General features: G+C 40.5%; 1 protein-coding gene across 8 annotated transcripts; it reads left to right on the forward strand.

Annotated features, from left to right (window-relative positions):
• Nucleotides 1–16977: 16977 nt before the first annotated feature.
• TCEAL1 (transcription elongation factor A like 1) lies at nucleotides 16978–18969 on the forward strand. 8 transcript variants are annotated; one of them, XM_035289647.3, is made up of 3 exons: nucleotides 16978–17066; nucleotides 17504–17584; nucleotides 17897–18969. In XM_035289647.3, exon 3 carries the CDS (start codon nucleotides 17929–17931, stop codon nucleotides 18406–18408), a length of 480 nt encoding a protein of 159 aa, XP_035145538.1. In that variant the 5' UTR covers nucleotides 16978–17066; nucleotides 17504–17584; nucleotides 17897–17928; the 3' UTR covers nucleotides 18409–18969. The 8 variants fall into 8 exon arrangements, with proteins under 8 accessions (XP_035145538.1, XP_035145539.1, XP_008987933.1 ...); XM_035289648.3 differs by having other exon boundaries at nucleotides 17504–17581; XM_008989685.5 differs by having other exon boundaries at nucleotides 17504–17571.
• Nucleotides 18970–21252: the final 2283 nt, after the last annotated feature.

Here is a 21252-nt window from a genome sequence, read left to right on the forward strand (position 1 = left end):
ATGATACCACTTCACACAGAGTAGAATGGCTAAAATGAAAGAGATGGAAAATAAGTTTTGGTGAGGATAGAGAGAAACGAGCCCTCATACATTGCTGGTGGAAATGCACTTGCTTGGGATAATGAATTGCTAATTCTTTAAAATGTTAAACATAGTGTAGTCATATGACCCAGCAATTCCACTCCTAAGTATATACACAAGAGAAATGAAAACATACAGTCACGTAAAGTGTATACACAAATGTTCATAGCAGCATTGTTCATAATCCCTAAAAAATAGAAAACAAAAGGTTCAGAACCAGTGAATAAATAAATATGATATATTATACAATAGAATATATTTGGCAGTAAGATACATGGAATAGCATAGATGAACCTTGAAAACATTCTGCCACTAAGTGAAAGTAGGCAGTCACAAAAGATCACATATTTTATTATTCAATTTATAATAAATGGCCATATCAACAAATCTACAGAGAAAGTAGATTCGGGGTTGCATGGGGCTTGCAGAAGGGCAGGAATAAAAAATAATTGGTAATAGAAAGCGGGTTTTCTTTAGGGGTGATGAAAATGTAAAATTGGATAGTGGTGATGATTGCCCACCTCCATAAATATTCTAAAAGCCATTGAATTGGGCACTTTACGTGGGTGAATTATAAGGCATATGAATTATATCTCAATAAAGCTATTAAAATGAAACAATTATCTACAATAAAAACAAGAACAATGTGTTACATGGCTTGTAACATATGTAGAAGTAAAACGTAAGATGGTGGTTAATATTGTCAACTTGTCTGGATTGAAGAATGCAAAGTATTGTTCCTGGGTGTGTCTGTGAGGGTGTTGCCAAAGGAGATTAACATTTGATTCAGCAAACTGGGAGACATAGACCTACCCTCAATCTGTGTGGGCGCCAGCTAAAATCGGCTGCCAGCATGACTAGGATAAAAGTAGGCAGAGGAAGCCAGGTGCAGTGGCTCACGTCTGTAATCCCAGCACTTTGGGAGACTGGGCGGATCACCTGAGGTCGGGAGTTCGAAATCAGCCTGACAAACGTGGAGAAACCCTGTCTCTACTAAAAATATAAAATTAGCTGGGCATGGTGGCACATTCCTGTAATCCCAGTTACCCGGGAGGCTGAGGCAGGAGAACCACCTGAACCCAGGAGGCAGAGGTTGCAGTGAGCTGAGATCGTGCCATTGTACTCCAGCCTGGGCAACAAGAGTAAAACTCTGTCTCAAAAAACAAACAAACAACAACAACAAAAAAAACGGGCTCACGCCTATAATCCCAGAACTTCAGAAGGCTGAGGCTGGTGGATCACAAGCTCAGGAGTTCAAGACCAGCTTGGCCAAAATGGTGAACTCTGCCCCCCCACCGCCCCCACGCCCGCTGTCTCTAGTGAAAATACAAAAAAAAAAAAAAAAAATTAGCTGGGTGTGGTGGCGCGCAACTGTAATCCCAGCTACTCGGGAGGCTGAGTCAGGAGGCAGAGGTTGCAGTGAGCCGATATCGTGCCATTGCACTCCAGCCTGGGCAACAGAGCAAGACTATGTCTCAAGAGAAAAAAGAAGTAGGCAGAGCAACCTGGAAAGACTAGACTGGCTTAGTCTTCCGGCCTACATCTTTATCCAGTGCTAGATGCTTCCTGACCTCAAACATCAGACTCCAAGTTCTTCATTTTTTGGACTCTTGGACCTTCAACAACAGACGAAAGGCTGCACTGTTGTCTCCCCTACTTTTGAGGTTTTGGGACTCAGACTGGCTTTCTTGCTCCTCAACTTGCAGATGGCCTATTATGGGACTTCACCTTGTGATTGTGTGAATCAATACTCCTTAATAAACTCCCCTTTATATATGCATCTATCCTATTAGTTCTGTTCCTCTAGAGAACCCTAGCAATTACAAACACAGAAAAAAGATGGGAGGGGGAATGCACAGTTGTAGGGTTCTTCCATTATCTGTGAAATCATATACAGTTGACCCTTGAACAATACAGGTTTGACGTGTGTTTTTTGACATGGATTTTTCCAATCAAACTAAGATGGAAAATACTTTATTTTTAGGATATGAAGCCTGCATATACAGAGGGCTGACTTTTCACATAGGTGGGTTCTGCAGAGCCAACTCCAGGACTTGAGAATGCAGAAATCTGGGTATCCTGGAGAGTGGGGGTCCTCTCGGTATACTCAATCCCCTGATTATACTGAGAGATAGCTGTAATATTATTTGAAGGTAGACTGTGATAACCTATGATACATATTACAAACACCAGAGCCCTGGCTCAGAGATTTTGCCTGAGGGAAGGGAGGGAAGCAGGATGTAAAATGGAGAGCTCTAAATTTTTTCCCAAAGGAAAGGAATTCGTTTGCAACAGAATGTAGAGAAGTCTAAGCTTAAAGGAGCTCTCAAAAACAGTGGAGGCTGTGGTGCATGGTATATTAAAAATACATAATACAGTATATATTTAGTGGATGGCCCCAGTTCCTGACACAGAGCTCCTGAAACCTTTGGGATTTCCTGAATGACAGGAGTGTGTTTTGTTATTCATAATGAGCCACTTTTGACCACTCCTGAGTTTATGCTAATGAGGTAACTTACGGTAAGGCCCCTAGATAGCTTCAGGATGGGGACTGAATACCAGAAAGACCAAATACATGATTATAGATGGGAACTTTCTGCCTTAATGGGATTGGAGAGGGGTTAAAGATTGAGTTCAAATACCAGTGGCCAATGATTACATCAATCATTACTACATGATAAAACCTCCATTAAAATCCCTAACTTATGGGGCTCAGGAGCTTCTGGGTTGGGAACACATTTATGTACTGGTCAGATGTAGCATCCAGAAAGGGCATGGAAACTCTGTGCCAAATACACCCCATATCTTACCCTATGCATATCTTCCATTAGGTTGTTCCTGAGTTGTATCCTTAGCAAAGCACTCCTCTAAGTTCTGTGAGTCATTCCAGTAAATTACTAAACTCAAGGAGGGAGTCATGGGAACTGTGAATAAAAAATAGACTCTCAGGACCCCAAACTCACTGTGGCAAGGGGAAGTTAAGCTTGGGAACTGAGTCATCCAAAAACTCTGCCTTCCTTTTGTTCCCAAATAGCTGTAATTTCACATGCTTACTTTATCTTATGTAAAATGTAGATTTACTGAGCATGAGAGGAATGCACAATTGACTTTTCCTCTACTCCCTTCTTTTTTACATGTAAAATGTAGATTCACTGAGTGCTAATCAGAGCCTCATAAGAATGTAACCACTTGCCTTCTTGCCTACCCATCCTCCTTTTTTTTCTTCCCCTCTTGCTTGCTCTTTCTCCTTTAAATATTGAAGTTCCCAAAACCCTCTTTGGGAAAAGCACAGGTCACCGATCCTACTGTGATCTGTGTTGCATTTTTTCTAGGTGTGTCCTCAACCTTGGAAAAATAAAATTCCAATCAATTGAGATCTGCCGGCCGGGTGCGGTGGCTCACGCCTATAATCCCAGCACTTTCAGAGGCCGAGGTGGGTGGATTAGAAGGTCAGGATATCGAGACCATCCTGGTCAACATGGTGAGACCCCATCTCTACGAAAAATACAAAACATTAGCTGGGCATGGTGGCGCGTGCCTGTAGTCCCAGCTACTCGGGAGGCTAAGGCAGGAGAATTGCTTGAACCCAGGAGGCGGAGGTTGCGGTGAGCTGAGATCACACCATTGTACTCCAGCCTGGGTAACAAGAGCGAAACTCCGTCTAAAAAAAAAAAAGAGAGAGATCTGCCTCAGTCACTTTTTGGTTTACAGAACCCTCAAATTTGTACTAGCCCAGGCTGAAGTGTGGGGATGTTGGGCACCCCATTTGCAGCTGCCATCTGAAGTGGAGGGCAGTCTTATACTTAAGAACTCTTAAACTGTAGGGTCTGAGGAATTAATATCAGAATTAAATTGAATTGTAGGACACCCAGTTGGTGCCAAAGAATCAGAGAATGGTAGGTGTTAGAAAACACCACACAACTGATGTCAGAAGTAGTGCCAGGAAACACCACACATGGTGTAAGGCAATTAAGAGGACATTGGTAGATTCATTGGAGATACAGACTAAACTGTAGGCCCACTAATTTGCTGGAGACAACCTGGGACAGAGAAAGCTCGGAGACCTACTGGGATGAGAACAAATTTGTCTGTGAAATCATTTATGCCCCTGGGCATTGTTGAAAACAATAGGGCCATCAGCAGGCAATTAGTGGAGCTAATCAGCTGGGTATGGTCAGGGAAAGAAACAGTCAAGGAAGCCCTGCCAAAGGTGACTGTGGGCATAACCAAGGCTGAGCCTCCTGAGGAGCAACATAAGAGGCTTCACATAGTGTGAGCATTGACTTTACTAAAATAATCCAGCTAATCACTAAATAAATAAATATGCAAATATCAATAAAAATCTCCAGATGGGGAAGAGGGAAATAGTACCCAGAGGTGCTATATTATCCAAAATGCTCAGTTTCCAACAAAAAAAATTATCAGATTTGCAGAGAAACAGGAAAGTATAACCCATATACCGGAAAAAGGCAGACAATAGGAGTTCCTTGTGAGAGTGTTCAGATGTCAGTTTGAATAAAGAGTTCAAAGTAGCTATTATAAATATGTTTACAGAACTACAGGAAACCATGATTAAAGAAGTAAAGAAAGATATGATGATGTTGCATCAAATACAAAATATCAGTAAAGATATAGAAATTATTTTTAAAACAAATTGAAATATTAAAATGAAAAATTCAATATTACATTTGAACTGCCAGAAGAATCAGTGAACTTGAAGGCAAATTGATCGAGATTATGCAATTTGAATAACCAAGAGGAGAAAAGACTAAATAAAAATGTTCAGAGCCTCAGAGAAATGTGGAACACCGTTAAGTATTACAGTGGCAAAGGAATTACTCCCAACAAGAAATTCATAGGAACCAACTGAAGAGATCTAAAGATGATATATAACAAGGTCAAAAGCTACTAACATATTCTCGTTCTCTCTTCTCTCAGCTTCTTTAAAATACATAAGTTTATACAAAGCAATAGTTATAATAATGTATTGTTGAATTTGTCAGATGTATAGTTGTAACATATATAACAATATGACAAAAATGGAGAAGGAAATAGAACTATATAGAAATAACATTTCTAATAGAACTATATAGAAATAACATTTCTAATAGAACTATATAGTTCTATTAGAAATGTTATATAGTTCACTGTAATAAAGTTATAAATCTGAAGTGATTCTGATAAGCTAATATGTATATGGTAAGGTCTGGGAAATCATTAAAGAAATAACTAAAAACTATAGTTTAAAAATGATTTTAAAATTTAAAATGCTATAGTAGAGAATATTCAGTTAATGCAAAAGAAAGTGATAAAGAAGATTCAAGGAAGAAAGAAAATATAAGACCTACAGCAAACAAAAAATAAAATGGCAGGCATAAATCCAACTAAATCAATAATAACATTAAGTCTGAATGGGTTAAACTAGACAATAAAAGGCAGTTGTTAAAATGGATGTTAAAAAAGCCAAGATCAAACCATCTATAGCAGACAAACTTCAGATTCAAAGATACAAATACACTAAAAGTAAAAGGATGAAAAAAGATACATCATTTTGTTTGCTATTACTGTAGCCAGCTTTCTGGAATTTCTTACAGTAATATTAGACAAATTAGACTTTAAGAAAAAAGAAAACAGTGTTAGTAGAGATAAAGAGGGACATTGTATAATGATAAAAGAGTTAATACATCAGGAAGATGTAACAATTATAAACATATATGTACCTAACAAAAGAGCACCAGAGGGCAAGCCATGGTGAATCACGTCTGTAATTCCAACAGTTTGGGAGGCCGAGGTGGGTGGATCACCTGAGGTCAGGAGTTCAATACCAGCATGGCCAACATGGTCTCTACTAAAACTACAAAAATTAGCCGGGTGTGGTGGCACATGCCTGTAATCCTAGCTACTTGGGAGGCTGAGGCCGGAGAATCACTTTAACCCAGGAGGTGGAGGTTGCAGTGAGCCAAGATCGTGCCATTACACTCCAGCCTGGACAACAAGAGCAAAACTCTGTTTACAAAAAAAAAAAAAAAAAAAAAGCATAAAAAATGTACAGAAACAAAGAGATAAATAGAACACTCAATAATAATAATCGGGACTTTCGACTTTTAATAATGGATAGAAGAACTAGGCAGAAGATCAACAAGGAAATAGAGGACTTGAACACCACTATAAACCCGCTAGACCAAACAGACATATATGGAACATTCCGCTCAACGAAAGAATATACATTCTTCTCAAATGCACATAGAATGTATTCCAGAATAGACAATATGCTAGGCAATAAAACAAACCACAATAAATGTGAAAGATTAGAGATAATTCTAAGTATTTCCCCTATCACAGAATGAAAGTAGAAAACAATAACAGAAATAAATTTAGGAAACTCACAAATATGTGGAAATTAAACAACACACTCCTAAATCACCAACACACCAAAGATAAATGGGGAAAATTAGAAAATATGTTAAGACTAATGAAAATGAAGATACAAAATACCAAACCTTACAGCATGCAGGTAAACCAATGCTTAGAAGGACATTAATAGCTGTAAATGCCTATATTAAAAAAGAAGGCTGGGCACAGTGACATGTGTCAGTAGTCCCAGCTACCTGAGAGGCTGAGGTGAGAGGATAACTTGAGCCCAGGAGTTCAACACCAGCCTGGGCAATATAACAAGACTCTATCTTCAAGAAAAAAAACAGAAGAAAGACCTCATATCAATAACTTAACCTTCCACCTTAAGACATTTAAAAAGAAGAGCCAACTAAACCTAAAGCGAGCAGAAGGAAGGGAATAAAAACTGGAGCAGAAATTAATAAAATAAATAATAGAAAAAAATGGAAAAAGTCAATAAAACCAAATGCTGGTTCTCTGTAAGGATCAACAAAATGAACTAACATTTACAATGATTAGCCTGGAAAAAAGAGAAAAGACTCAAACAACTAGACTCAAAAATGAAAGCAGGCACATTACTACTTACTTTACAGAAATAAGAGGATTATGGAGGAGCACTACGAATAATTGTATGCCAACAAATTACATAACTCAGATGAAATAAATAGATTCCTAGAAAGACACACACTACAAAAACTGACTCCTGGATAAATAGAAAATCTGAATATACCTGTAACAAATAAAGAGAATGAACTACCAATGAAGAAACATCCAGACCAAGATGGCACCATTGGTGAATTCTACCAAACATGCAAAGAAAAATTAATATTCATTTTCATAAACTTTTACAAAAAATAGAAGAGGAGAGAACATTTCTCCACTCACTCTATGAGGTCAGTATTACTCTGTTACCAAAACTATGTAAAGATACCACATGAAAACTACAAGCCAATATCTCTTATGCTGTAGCTTTTTTGGGGATGCAAAAATCCTCAATAAATATTTCAAACAAATCCAGCATCATATAGAAAGAATTATGCAACATGACCAAGTGAGGTTTACCCCAGGAATGCAAGATTGATTTACATTCAAAAATCAGTCAATGTAAAACATCATATGAATAGAATAAAGCACAAAAACCACATGATGATCTCAAAAGATGCAGAAAAAAATGTTTGACAAAATTTCAACACAATTTCATGATAAAAACAGAATGAACAAGGAATAAAAGCAAAATTCCTTAACCTGACAAAGGATATATATGAAAAAGACACAGTTAACAACATAGTTAATGATGAAGGACTGGATGCTTTCCCCTTTAGATCAGGAACAAGGCAAGAATGTCTGTTCTCTCCACTTCTATTCAACATTGTACTAGAGGTTCTAGCCATGGAGGTTAGACAAAAGAAAGAAAGAAAAGAAGAAAGGAGGGAAGGAAGGAAGGAAGAAGGGAGGGAGGGAGGGAGGGAGGGAGGGAGGGAGGGAGGGAGGGAGGAGAAGAACGAACAAATGAACAAGACAAGACATCCAGATTGGAAAGGAAGAAGTAAAATAACCTCTGTCTTAGTCCATTCAGGATGATATAACAAAATACCATAAACTAAGTAGCTTATAAACAGCAGAACTTTATTTTTCATGGCTCTGGAGGCTGGGAAGTTCAGGATCATGGTGCCAGCAGATTTAGAACCTGATTAGGGCTGAATCTGCAGTTCACAGATAGCACCTTCTAGCTGCGTACTCACATGGTAGAAGGGGCAAATAAGTTCCCTCAGGCCTCCTTATAATCCTCTGCCCTCACAGAGCATTCACCAGACTTGGAATCTACCAGCAATGAACAATCCAAATAATAACAAGTATTGGTGAGGATGAGGAGAAATGGAAACCCTCATACGCTGCTCATGGAAATGTAAAACGACAGTTCCTCAAAATATTAAACACAGAGTTACCATATGACCCAGCAATTCCAGACATAGTTACATACCCAAGAGAACAAAAACCCCACCAATAAGGTGGGTGGATCACGAGGTCAAGAGATCGAGACCATCCTGGTCAACATGGTGAAACCCCGTCTCTACTAAAGATACAAAAAATTAGCTGGGCATGGTGGCACGTGCCTGTAATCCCAGCTACTTGGGAGGCTGAGGCAGGAGAATTGCCTGAACCCAGGAGGCGGAGGTTGCGGTGAGCCGAGATCGCGCCATTGCACTCCAGCCTGGATAACAAGAGCAAAACTCCGTCTCAAAAAAAAAAAACAAAAACAAAAGAAAACAAAAAAAACCCACCAATATATGTCCACACAAAAACTCACATGAATGTTTATAGCAGCATTATTCATAATAGCCAAAAGGTGAAAAGAATCCAAATGTGTATCAGCTGATGAATGCATAAACAAAATGTGGTATATCTAGATGATGGAAAACTATTTGGTCATTAAAAATTAAGTTCTGATACATGCTACAATATGGATGGGTCTTCAAAACATTATGCTAAGTGAAAGAAGCTAATCGCAAAAGACCATATATTGCATGATTCCATTTATATGAAATACAGAGAGTAGGCAATTCCTTAGAGACAATAAGTAGATTAATGGTTGGCTAGGGTTGGGGAGGATGGAAGACGGGGAGTCTTTTTTTTTTTTTTTTTTTAAGACAGGGCTTCACCATGTTAGTCAGGCTGGTCTTGAACTCCCGCACTCAGGTGATCTGCCAGCCTTGGCCTCCAAAGTGCTTGGATTACAGGCGTGAGCCACTACGCCTGGCCGATAGGGAGTCTTAACCAAAGAGTATAAACTTTCTTTATGAGGCGATGAAAATGTTCTAAAATTGAATATAGTGATGGTTACACATATCTCTTTTTTTTTTTTGAGACGGAGTTTCGCAACCTCCGCCTCCTGGGTTCAGGCAATTCTCCTGCCTCAGCCTCCCAAGTAGCTGGGATTACAGGCACACGCCACCATGCCCAGCTAATTTTTTGTATTTTTAGTAGAGGCGGGGTTTCACCATGTTGACCAGGATGGTCTCGATCTCTTGACCTCGTGATCCACCTGCCTCAGCCTCCCAAAGTGCTGAGATTACAGGCTTGAGCCACCGTGACTGGCCACATATCTCTTAATATACTAAAAGGCACTGAACTGTACACTTTCAGTGGGTGAACTCTATGATATGTGAACAACAACTTACTAAAGAATGAAAATGGCTCATTATTACAGATCCTCTAAGCATTTAAAGGATAGTATGGTACTATTATGAACAATTTTATGCCAATAAATGCAATGATATAGATAAAATGGTCAGACACAAATTACCAAGCTCACTCAAAAAATAAATAGAAAACCCGAACAGAAGAGTGATGTTTAACCATCAGGTCTCTGGAAGAAATTAAAAACCCTGATTCATGTGTAAACTATGGCCAATTTCAAACAGTGTATCTTCACTGAATGTAGATTTGATAAGAGATAGTGACAATCAGTTCTCAATAGCTGGTACAAGCCAGTTCTAGTATAACACTACCTATATCTATGAACTAAAATTAATTTGTTATTAAAAACTTTCCAAGAAAACTCCAGGCCCAGATGAATTCTATCAAACATTTAAGGATGAAATAACACAAATGTTAAAAAAACCTCTTTCAGAAAGTAGAGGAAAAGTCCTCCTTTCTATGAGGCCAGAAATACCCTGATGCCAATACAAAAACTTTACAAGAAAACTATAGATGTTATGTTTAGAGATGCAAAAATTTTTAACAAAATTTTGGGAAATTGAATCCAGCAATATATAAAAAGTATATATATTTATCATGACCAAGTGAGGTTTATCGCAAAAATGCAAAGTTGGTCAAGTACTTGGATTTAATTCAACTCATTGACATAATAAGGAGAAAATATGACCATCTCAAGAGATACAGAAACAGCATTTGATAAAAGTCAAAAGTCAATAAAATCTCTCAGAAAACAATTAGAAATGAAATTAACCAGGCGAATGGATTAACCTGAAATAGGGTATCTATAAAAAAAAAATCACAACTGACATCACACTTAATAGTGAAAGACTGAATGATTTTTTGTTTTGTTTTGTTTTTTGAGATGGAGTCTCGCTCTTGTTGCCCACGCTGGAGTGCAATGGCGTGATCTTGGTTCACCGCAACCTCCACCTCCCAGGTTCAAGCAATTCTCCTGCCTCAGCCTCCCAAGTACATGGGATTACATGCATGCACTATCACCATGCCCAGCTACTTTTTGTATTTTTAGTAGAGACGGGGTTTCACCATGTTGATCAGGCTGGTCTTGAACTCCTGACTTCAGGTGATCCTCCTGCCTTGGCCTCCCAAAGTACTGGGATTACAGGCGTGAGCCACTGCTCCTGGCCTCTACATACCTTTCCTCCTTGCCTTATTGTACTAACTTGGATTTCCAGTACATAGTTGAACAACAGTGGTGAGAGCAGACATCCTTGCATGGCCCCCTATTATAAGTGGAAATCAAGGCCAGGCACAGTGGCTCACACCAGTAATCTCAGCACTTTGGGAGGCTGAGGCGAACGGATTACTGAGATGCCACTGCACTCCAGCCTGGGTAACAAGAGTGCAACTCCATCACAAAAAAAAAAAAAAAAAAAGGAAAAAAGGTATGTAGATAGGAAAGGAAGAAGTAAAATGTCTTTATTCACAGGGAAATCATAATCATGTATATAGAATGTCCTGAGAATCTACAAAAAGTTATTGGAATTACTAAGTGAATTTAGCGTGAGGTTAAGATAAAAGGTCAACATTAAAAAATCAAGTATGTATTTTATATACTAGAAATAAATAATTAGAAGACAAAAATTTAAAATATCATTTGCAAAGGCATCAAAAAGCATGAAATAATTAGAAATACATTTTATGAAATATGTGAAGACTTTTACGTTGAAAACTATAATACATCACTGAGAGTAATTATGGAAGACCTAAATAAATGAAGTATATCATGTTCACACATCAGAATACTCAGTATTGTGAAAGTGGCAATTCTCCCCAGATTGTTCTATTTATTCGGTGCAATTCCAATTAAGATCACAGCCAAGAAAAGCCTAAGACAGCATACCAACTAAAAGTAGTATAGTATTCTAAATGGCATCCTGGAACAGAAAAAAAGGATATCAGGTAAAAATGAAGAAAATATGAGTAAAGTATGGGCTTTAGTTAATGACAATGTATCAATATTGGGTTGTTAATAATAACAAATGCACCATAGTAATGTAAGATGTTAAAAACAGAGGAAACTCTGTATTATTTTCCAGATTTTTTTTTGTAAATCTAAAACTATTCTAAAAAAAGAATTCTATTTAAAAAAATCAAAAAACCACAACGTAAAAAAAAAAAAAAGCCACAGGAGAAAAAAAGCTTTATATTTTATTACCTTCAATGGCACTTTTTTCCCCTTGCTTTTTGAATAGAGGCCTTGCATTGTCATTTTCCACTCAACCCTGCAAATTATGGAGTCAGCCCTGCCTCTGTCCCAACCTCCTTCCCAGGCCTCAGGCTGAGATTGTTCTGGGCACTTGTGAAAGAAAGTCCCTGAAAGGCCAAGACTAAGCTGAGACTCTTGCAGCCCAGCAAGGAAGGCCAAAATAAAATGAGTTCTGTGCTCTGAGCTTGTCTGGACTCCAGGAAACACAGCAAATAGTGTTTCCTTTTTTTTTCTTTTGAGACCGAGTTTCGCTCTTGTTACCCAGGCTGGAGTGCAATGGCGCGATCTCGGCTCACCGCAACCTCCGCCTCCTGGGTTCAGGCAATTCTCCTGCCTCAGCCTCCCAAGTAGCTGGGATTACAGGCACGCGCCACCATGCCCAGCTAATGTTTTGTATTTTTAGTAGAGGCGGGGCTTCACCATGTTGACCAGGATGGTCTCGATCTCTTGACCTCGTGATCCACCCACCTTGGCCTCCCAAAGTGCTGGGATTACAGGCTTGAGCCACCGCGCCTGGCGGTGTTTCTAAGGTAAACACCAGGCCAAATGATGTTCCTAAGCAAAGACCCTCCCACCTCAGGCTGGTGGGCAGTATGGATTCATAGCTTCTTAGAACTGGAAGAGACCTAATTCATGGTTCTACCACTGCCCTCGCCTCCCCAATTTATGGAGAAAAATCATACAAATAGAGGCAAGGAGAGGGGTAGGAGGCTGCCACACTTCCAGAGCCTCCAGGGAGTGAGCGACAGCATGAGTCTTCTTGCCCAGACCCAAGCCTGGTATTGTCTTCCTTCAACCCAGGTCTGGACCCGCCTTTCCTGTCCCTGTGCACTTCCAGTAGCCTGAGTTGCTTGCTACCTGGCCTTTCCTCAGAACCTCTTCCTTGTTTCTCTGAGCATATACGGGGGTGTGTGTGTGTGTGTGTGTGTGTGTGTGTGTGTGTGAGGAGGCCTCTGTCATTGCTTTTCCTACTTAGGATATTTCCACTGGGGCGGGGTAGGGGAGGAGCTCCTGAGAGCTACAGGCTGAACAGGGCCTGCTGCAGTCAACAGCTGCAAGCCTGAGAGCTATTAGGGCCATTAGGAAAGAATGTAGAGACAGCAGCCACAGAGTGGGCTGGAGAGGGCAGAACTCAAGTCCAGGCAGACAAGCCCTGCAAAATGAAACCAAGGGGACTCACACAGAAGGAGAGATCTGTTCCTGCCACAAAAGTGCAGCCTCCCCATCAACAGGAATCCCTGGAGCAGAAACCCACCCTGGGCTTCATCAGATCCTCCAGAGAAGGGCCACACCCCCTGGAGACTGTTGTCATGACAGCAGCTGCCCCCGCGCTGTGTGTAAATGTGGGTGGAGCCCACTGCCCAGGAGCAGTTTTACATAGCGGTTAAAGATACAGTCTCTCATGCCACACTGCCTATGTTTTGTTTTGTTTCGTTTTCAGAGTCTCTTATCACCCAGGCTGGAGTACAATGGCACAGTCATGGCTCACTGAAGCCTTGACTTCCCAGGCCTCTAACCTTAGCTTCCCAAGGAACTGGGACCACCTGGCACCACAGGTGTGCCCCACCATGCCTAGCTAATTTTTCATTGTTTGTAGAAACAGGGTCTCACTATGTCACGCAGTCTGGTCTTGAATTCCTGGGCTCAAGCTATTCTCCCACCTTGGCCTCCCGAAGTGTTGGGATTATAGGCATGAGCCACTGCACCTAGCCTTAGGTTTTAAATCCCATCTCAGTTACTTACTATCATTTGTGTTTCCATGGGAACAATTTGTCACCTCCCAGAGCTCAGTTGTCACACTTTTGAAATGGGTTTCAAAAGACTTAAACCCTCACTAGTAATAACGGACCAAGCAATATACCCTCATAGGACCCTAAATCAAGAGTATCAGATCAAATCCATCAGAAGGACAGCCCACTCCAACCTCAACCCTATACAAACAAGTAGCAGACCACATTTCTTTGTAAGAAATGACTGTCATTTGGTGGCAGAACCACCTTTACTGTATTCCCTCTTGAGAGTCCTTTCTCTCAAGGGAACCCAAGATCAGCTACTGCTGGGCAGAGACTTAGAACCCACATGGAGATCTGTTCTTTATTCCTCCTTTCCTGCTTCTATTTCCTCACATTTACCAAGTTCTCATCAAAGTTTGATTTATACTGGTTCAGGAGCTTTCAGGGACTACTGTGTCTTCTATTAGTAGCACTAGAAAGCAAGCAATCTGAGAAGCCAAATGAGAAGCGAGAGGAAGGGAACTAGCCCAGCAGGGTGTACTCCTGGCTGCCACACACAATAAGGAAAAGAAATTTTTTTCACTTGGAATCAGAACTCTCCTCTGAGATACCTCTATATCTTTCCTGAGTTTGCTGACTTTATCATCCTATTTAGTACTAGAGGCATGCTTTAAATTAATGATTTGCAGCTAATATACTGAATGATAGATCTGGATTGAAAGATTGAGGGAGTGAATCTAATGAGACAAAATTTAATCCAGGAAAAAAACAGAAGCATCTACACTTGAGTTAAAACTAAAAAGATTTACAGAAGTAGATTAACAGCTTGAAATATGAAACAAGGGAGGGGTCTAGTTGACTTCAACTTCAACTGGATTCAATTGTGTGATATGACATTCACAAAATCTACTATAATTTTAGGATGCATCTATATATGTATAGCACCCATTCTAGAATGAAGGGAGTGATAAGATCACCCCATTCTGCACTAGGCAGGATATTCAGTGCTTTCAGAGACATTTACACAATCAGGAACATGTAGAATGGTGAATGACTTTGAAAAAATATGTCACATCAGAAATGCTGAAATAACTGGGGAAGTTAAACCCCCAAAAAGAGTATTGGTGAGAACATAATTGTTTAAGGATTATGTGAGATAGTATATTGAAAATACTTAGTGCAATACCTGGCATAATTAATTTTAATATTAAAAGGATGTTTATTAGTAGCATTGTTAGCACTATGTCATACTATTATTATTACATTATTATAGTTAATGCTTATAGAGTGCTTTCTATGTGCTAGGCTCTATTCCAGGTCCTTTACCTAGGTTGACTCATTGACTCAGTTACTCCTCTTATCAATTCTATGAGGTAGGTACTATTACCACCTCCAATGTTGTAGATGAGGAAGCTGAGTCACAGAAAGATTGAGTAGATTGCCTAGTGTGTCTCACAGAAGGGAAGGGGAAATAACCAGAATAGAAGCCTTGGCAGTTTTAAGCTATCAAAGACGAAAGGCACTTTTATTATTTTATACCAGTTCTGTACCACTCCAAAGGGCAGAGCGAGGACCAATGTGTGTAAACTACTGGGAGGCAGATTTTAACTCAACAGAAGCAACAGTCAATTAATCAACTAATTAATTTTAAAACTGAATGATTAGAACTTTCTGAGCTTTCAATGAGATATCTTATAAGATAGTGAGTTCTTCATCACAGGATGTAAGAAGAATAAGGATAGAAATAAAAAACTGAATGAAATGGGACTTCTCTAGGAAAGAAACTATTCAAATGAGAAACCAACCCTTGATAAAAAAAATAATAAGAAGGCATAGTGATACTTGGTTTAAAGACACATATCACAGACAAATTTGAAAATAAAAGTTATAAAAAATGATGTGAAGGTAAACTAATATTTGTCTAGCTGCTATCTCAGCACGAAGTTAATTAGATGTTGGAGAAAAGCAACAAACAGTTCTTAAAAAGGGAAATTTCACATGAATTTCTGTTCAGAAACTTAGTAAACAGTCTGGCTTTAAAACAAAATCCCAGGATCCTTGCAGATCAGATGGCCACCTACCCTGAAAGTGTAAAACACAGAGGGAAGGGAAGTAGTGTGCCCTGTGGAGGAAAGAGCATCTGCATAAGAAAGTAGCATCCAGCTTGATGTGAGTAGGTGAGAGGCAGGCATCAAGTTAAAGATCATAAAATAGCGTTGGATCCAAAAAATACATATTTCAATGACAACTGAATATCCTAGCATGATTGTAGTCCTGCTTCTCAGTATGTGGTCAACAGAATTATTGCATAGTTTAATATGGAATGCCCTCCCAGCAGCATCTAACTTTTGGGGTCCAGCAGTCCCAGAACTCAAATATTTGTTGATTTAATGAATTATTATAAAATTCCTCAACCAGAAGAACCAAGAGGTGGCTGGTTAAGGATTGAGAGTCTCAGTAAAATCTATTTCTTCTACTATGAATAACTACTGAATAATTTATATATATGTACATACATATATATATTTAATGTGTAATATATTCAGTGTGTATGCATACATATATATATATATATATGCGTGTGTATAGATATACACAGATAGAACAATGCCAGGCTCTCCACCAAGAACTATCCCATTTCAGATAATAAATAAGTTTTCTGGACTATTTGTACTTAGATGGACAAATGCATATTTGATTTATGAAAATCAAAGTATTCATTCTTTTTAGATGTACATACTTTACAACCTTAACTCTCTCTGAAAGTCTAGAACTTAATGATTACCAATGTAGGTCTGGGGGCTCAAAAACCAAAATGTGATGTCAAGAAAAAGTGAAAGATTCTCTCCCATGAAAGTCACAAGAGATGAAAACATGCTGAATGAGCCTAAATGGACATGATGGAGTTATGGATGTGGATTAAAACTGAGAGTGTTGGAATATAAGGATATAATATTGATTTATGAAGGTGAACAGTCAAATGTTAGTGCAGGATCTGAACTGAAGGGGAAATAAGGGTCCTTGGTGGCTGAGGAAGGGAGGAGGGTAGAAAGAGGTGGTACTAGGGGAAGCAGCACACAGGAAGAGGCAATATCACCCGAGACTAGATGCTGACCATCTCTGGCAACCAGGAAAAGGCAAATACAAAGAGAGATGTGTGACAATGCCTGGTATGTCTGGGGTCAGGGGACACTAGCAGGCACTAGCAGGTGGCTGCAACAGGGCCGCAGGTTAAAGTGGTAACTGGGTATCTGAGTTCGGCAGTGACGCGCGTCCCTCACGTGACCAGGAGCCTATGTCTGCCCAAGTCCCTCTCGTCCTGGTCTTTTTTGCCTGTCCACCATCTCCCTATTACCCTTTGGTCGAGAGGGAAAGCAGAAGAAAGTAAGTTCCCTCCACCCTCTTAAATCGATGTGAGTGTCGGCGCTGCCTAGTAACCCTGGGAAGGGGGTTGACAGAATCGGGATGGCGGAGTCCAGGCCTTTCCCTATGCTCCAGCCTCTCGCCCCCCGCGCCCACATTTCTGTGCAAAAAATGGTGGTGGAGGAGGGGTGGGGAGGTGAGTGCCGCCCCGCCCCCCCGGGAGGGAGGTACAGACACTTGGAAATAGTTTCTAAGAATGCTTCGTTTCCACTTTCCCAACTGAAAAGAAATGGCAAGCTTTGCGGGGTGGGGAGGTGGGGGCACGGAGTACGAAGCTTGATGCAGGGTCTGAGGCGAGAGGAGAACCTGAAGGGGGGGTGCAGGCAGTGGCTGGTGCCCAGAAAGTCGAGGGTGGGGGGTGTCAGTCAGTCCGTCCGTCCCTCCTCCCCACTCCCCGCCCCCTACCCTGTCTTGCGTCTGTGTGCAGGTCTGCTGGTCACAGCGAGGCACCTCGAGGAGAGGACGGCTAGGAGCATACGACCCGGAAAGGTTCAGGTCAGGAAAGGTGGTACGCAGTGGACTGGGACTGGGGCGCGAGGGTGGACGCCGAAAGGCAGGGAGTCTGCAGGCCGCACTGTCCCGCCCCTGTCACTGCGGGCGAGGCCTGTAGCAAAGCCTGCTGGGAAAATGGTGGGTTTTCGGGAAGGAGGGGGCGACCGGGAAGCTGTGGAGTCGGGAGAGCCGGAGAACCACCGGGAAAGCGCTAGGTTGAGGACCTGGGCCCCGAATCAGGATAAGGCAGGTATTGGAACCAACGGCCTGGGTGTTAGTCCAGCCGCTTAGTATTCTGACTCTTATTCTGCCTTTCTTGTCTCCTAAGAATAACTGTGCTTGAAGAAGAATATTCCCAACATGGACAAACCACGCCAAGAAAATGAAGAAGAGCCGCAGAGCGCGCCGAAGACCAATGAGGAGAGGCCTCCGGTGGAGCACTCTCCCGAAAAGCAGTCTCCCGAGGAGCAGTCTTCGGAGGAGCAGTCCTCGGAGGAGGAGTTCTTTCCTGAGGAGTTCCTGCCTGAGCTCCTGCCTGAGATGCTCCTTTCGGAGGAGCGCCCTCCGCAGGAGCCTCTTTCCAGGAAGGACCTGTTTGAGGGGCGCCCTCCCATGGAGCAGCCTCCTTGTGGTGTAGGAAAACATAAGCTAGAAGAAGGAAGCTTTAAAGAAAGGTTGGCTCGTTCTCGCCCGCAATTTAGAGGGGACATACATGGCAGAAATTTAACCAATGAGGAGATGATACAGGCTGCAGATGAGCTAGAAGAGATGAAAAGAGTAAGGAACAAACTGATGATAATGCACTGGAAGGCAAAACGCAGCCGTCCTTATCCTATTTAATGTGTTAGGCCTTTAATTCTGTTTTGCCTGCTAATAGTATTGCCATTGCCACCTGGACTTTCTGTTTGCATTTTCTTCATGTCTATTCCCCTATTCTGAATTTTAACTTTTTGCGAGGCTTTATTTTAGATGTTTAGTTTGTAACTAGCTTAAAGTTGGGGTTTCCCCCCTAAAATCTGCAAGTTTCCCCTTTCAATCATGAGGTCTACACATTTGCATGAAAGATGTACATTATATATTGTGAAATGAAAAAAGCAATTTTCAAATGGTATGGATTGTACTCCATTTTTGTAAAAAATGTATATATATTAATATGCAAAGAAAAAACTAAAAGTATATACTTCAAAGGCATAACAGTGGTTATCTGTGTGATAATAGGTGATTTTAAAAATTTTTTGCTTTATCTGAATTTCTCATTTTTTCAAGACAAACACGTTTTGCTTGTGTTGCAAAAAACATATAATGAAAAAATATCATGCAATTTTGAAGAAGACTGTCAATCAGCTTATAAAGACAATGTGGCACTTAATAAATACTTGTCAGAACTTAAAAAACATAAAAGTGAATCCTATGTTTTTTGTGATCTCTTAGGCACAAATACAAACCACATATTGATTATATTTAATAGATTTTTTTCTCTTTTAAATAAGAATAATACCTGCTTTACAGTGCTACTGTGGGACCAGATGAGAAAAAGATTGTGTGAGCTGTGTTTGAGGTTTTTATTCTACCAGCAGAGGCAGGACCCTAACCCCCCCCCCCCACTATAGATTCCCTGCAGACACAGGGGAAGGTACCCAAAGGAGATCTCACTTGTGCTCACAAACAATTCCGGTGAGATTCCAGGTGAGTGCCACATTCTATTCATGTCCTGCTGTGCTCTCAGATACCTACCGTATCTGCTAGGCACAGCTGCTCCTTCTCCTGGGTCCTGATCCTTCCACTGGCTCCCATCCCCGCTGACACGCTGGAGTGCTCAAGGTGCAAAGCCTCACTGATTGCTCTGGAGTTCCTGGTGGTCCCAAGCTGAATTGTGTCTCCTACAGATATATCAATGCCCTTCTTCCAGCTTTAATATTGCACTTAGCTAGGAGGATACCATCCCAATGCTGCTTAGACCTCAAAGTCTTTAAAAAATGTTTAGTAAAATAGTTCTTCCATTTTTTTTTTCATCCAGAGCCTTCCTTTTCTCCATTGGACTCATGAGTCCACCTTTTCTCCACTGGACTCAAACATGATTCCACTAGGTCCTGGGCTAGGAGACAAAATTAATGAGCCAGACACCATGCTGTATAGTCAGAATTGGAATGTCCCTCCCAAATATCCAAGGATAACTATCATTTTCATTACCTGACTTGCCTTTGGGTGAGTTCTCGCTCAGGGGCTTCTGGCAAGCTTGCCTTGCCAATTCAGCTGACTTGCTCAACTTGTGTAAATTAAAGAGGAAGATAATGCTTAGGCTCAAACTAGGACATTCCCCTTCTACACTGCTCCATATAAGCAAGACACATGCAAAACTACTTTCTATGACATTAAAGTACTATATATGTATATGTACATAAACATGTATATATCAGATATAATTATGATTTCTCTATTAAACTATGTTTATAAAACCTAAGATTTTGTTTTATTGATCCTGTTCTAGAAATACAGAGTGGTTAATAATGATTAAGAACTATTACCCAGGGTAATCCCAGGGCAGATCACAACGTCAGGAGACTTAGATAATCCTGGCTAACATGGTGAAACCCCATCTCTACTAAAAATACAAAAAAATTAGTTGTCTGTGCTAGCACGTGCCTTTAGTCTCAGCTACTTGGGGGGCTAAGGCAGGAGAATTGCTTGAACCCGGGAGGCGGAGGTTGCAGTAAGCCAAGATCGATAGTGCCACGTACTCCATCCTGGCTACAGAGTAAGAGTCTATCTCAAAAAGAAAAAAATTATCACCCAGTCATGAACTCTGAGATTCTCTCTGATTGACTATATAACCTTTACTTTGTTGACTTTTCTAGAGCTATGATTTGCAATTCCAAAAGGAACATGGTGAAGGAGGGATTGTTAACTGAAATTTAACATTAAAATTATTTAAATACTTTATATATCAGTGTTTCTGTTATTAAAACAAACAAACAAAAAACCAGAAACCTGTTTTCTCTGGCAGACCCAGTAAATCTGCTTTTTTATAAATTACCACACTAAAAGTTGGACAGCCACCAGCATATACAGTGTACCGCTGATTTTATTGAGAATATGATGTAAATGGAAGAAAATATAGATAATTGTGTCAGAATTAAAAGGGTGAAAGCCTTGTCCAAGCATATGTTTAAATAAGCAACTAAAGACAGTCTTAACAATTTAGATTTCTTTTTTTTTTTTTTTTTTAATTTTTTATTGGATTATAGGTTTTGGGGTACATGAGCAGAGCATGCAAGACAGTTGCGTAGGTACACACATGGCAGTGTGCTTTGCTTTTCTTCTCCCCTTCACCCACATTTGGCATTTCTCCCCAGGCTATCCCTCCCCACCTCCCCCTCCCACTGGCCCTCCCCTTTTCCCCCCAATAGACCCCAGTGTTTAGTACTCCCCTTTCTGTGTCCATGTGTTCTCATTTTTCATCACCCACCTATGAGTGAGAATATGCGGCGTTTCATTTTCTGTTCTTGTGTCAGTTTGCTGAGGATGATGTTTTCCAGATTCATCCATGTCCCTACAAACGACACGAACTCATCATTTCTGATTGCTGCATAATATTCCATGGTGTATATGTGCCACATTTTTCCAATCCAGTCTATTATCAATGGGCATTTGGGTTGATTCCAGGTCTTTGCTATTGTAAACAGT

The sequence above is a fragment of the Callithrix jacchus genome, chromosome X (genome assembly GCF_049354715.1).
Source record: "Callithrix jacchus isolate 240 chromosome X, calJac240_pri, whole genome shotgun sequence".
In the NCBI taxonomy this organism is placed as follows: domain Eukaryota; kingdom Metazoa; phylum Chordata; class Mammalia; order Primates; family Cebidae; genus Callithrix; species Callithrix jacchus.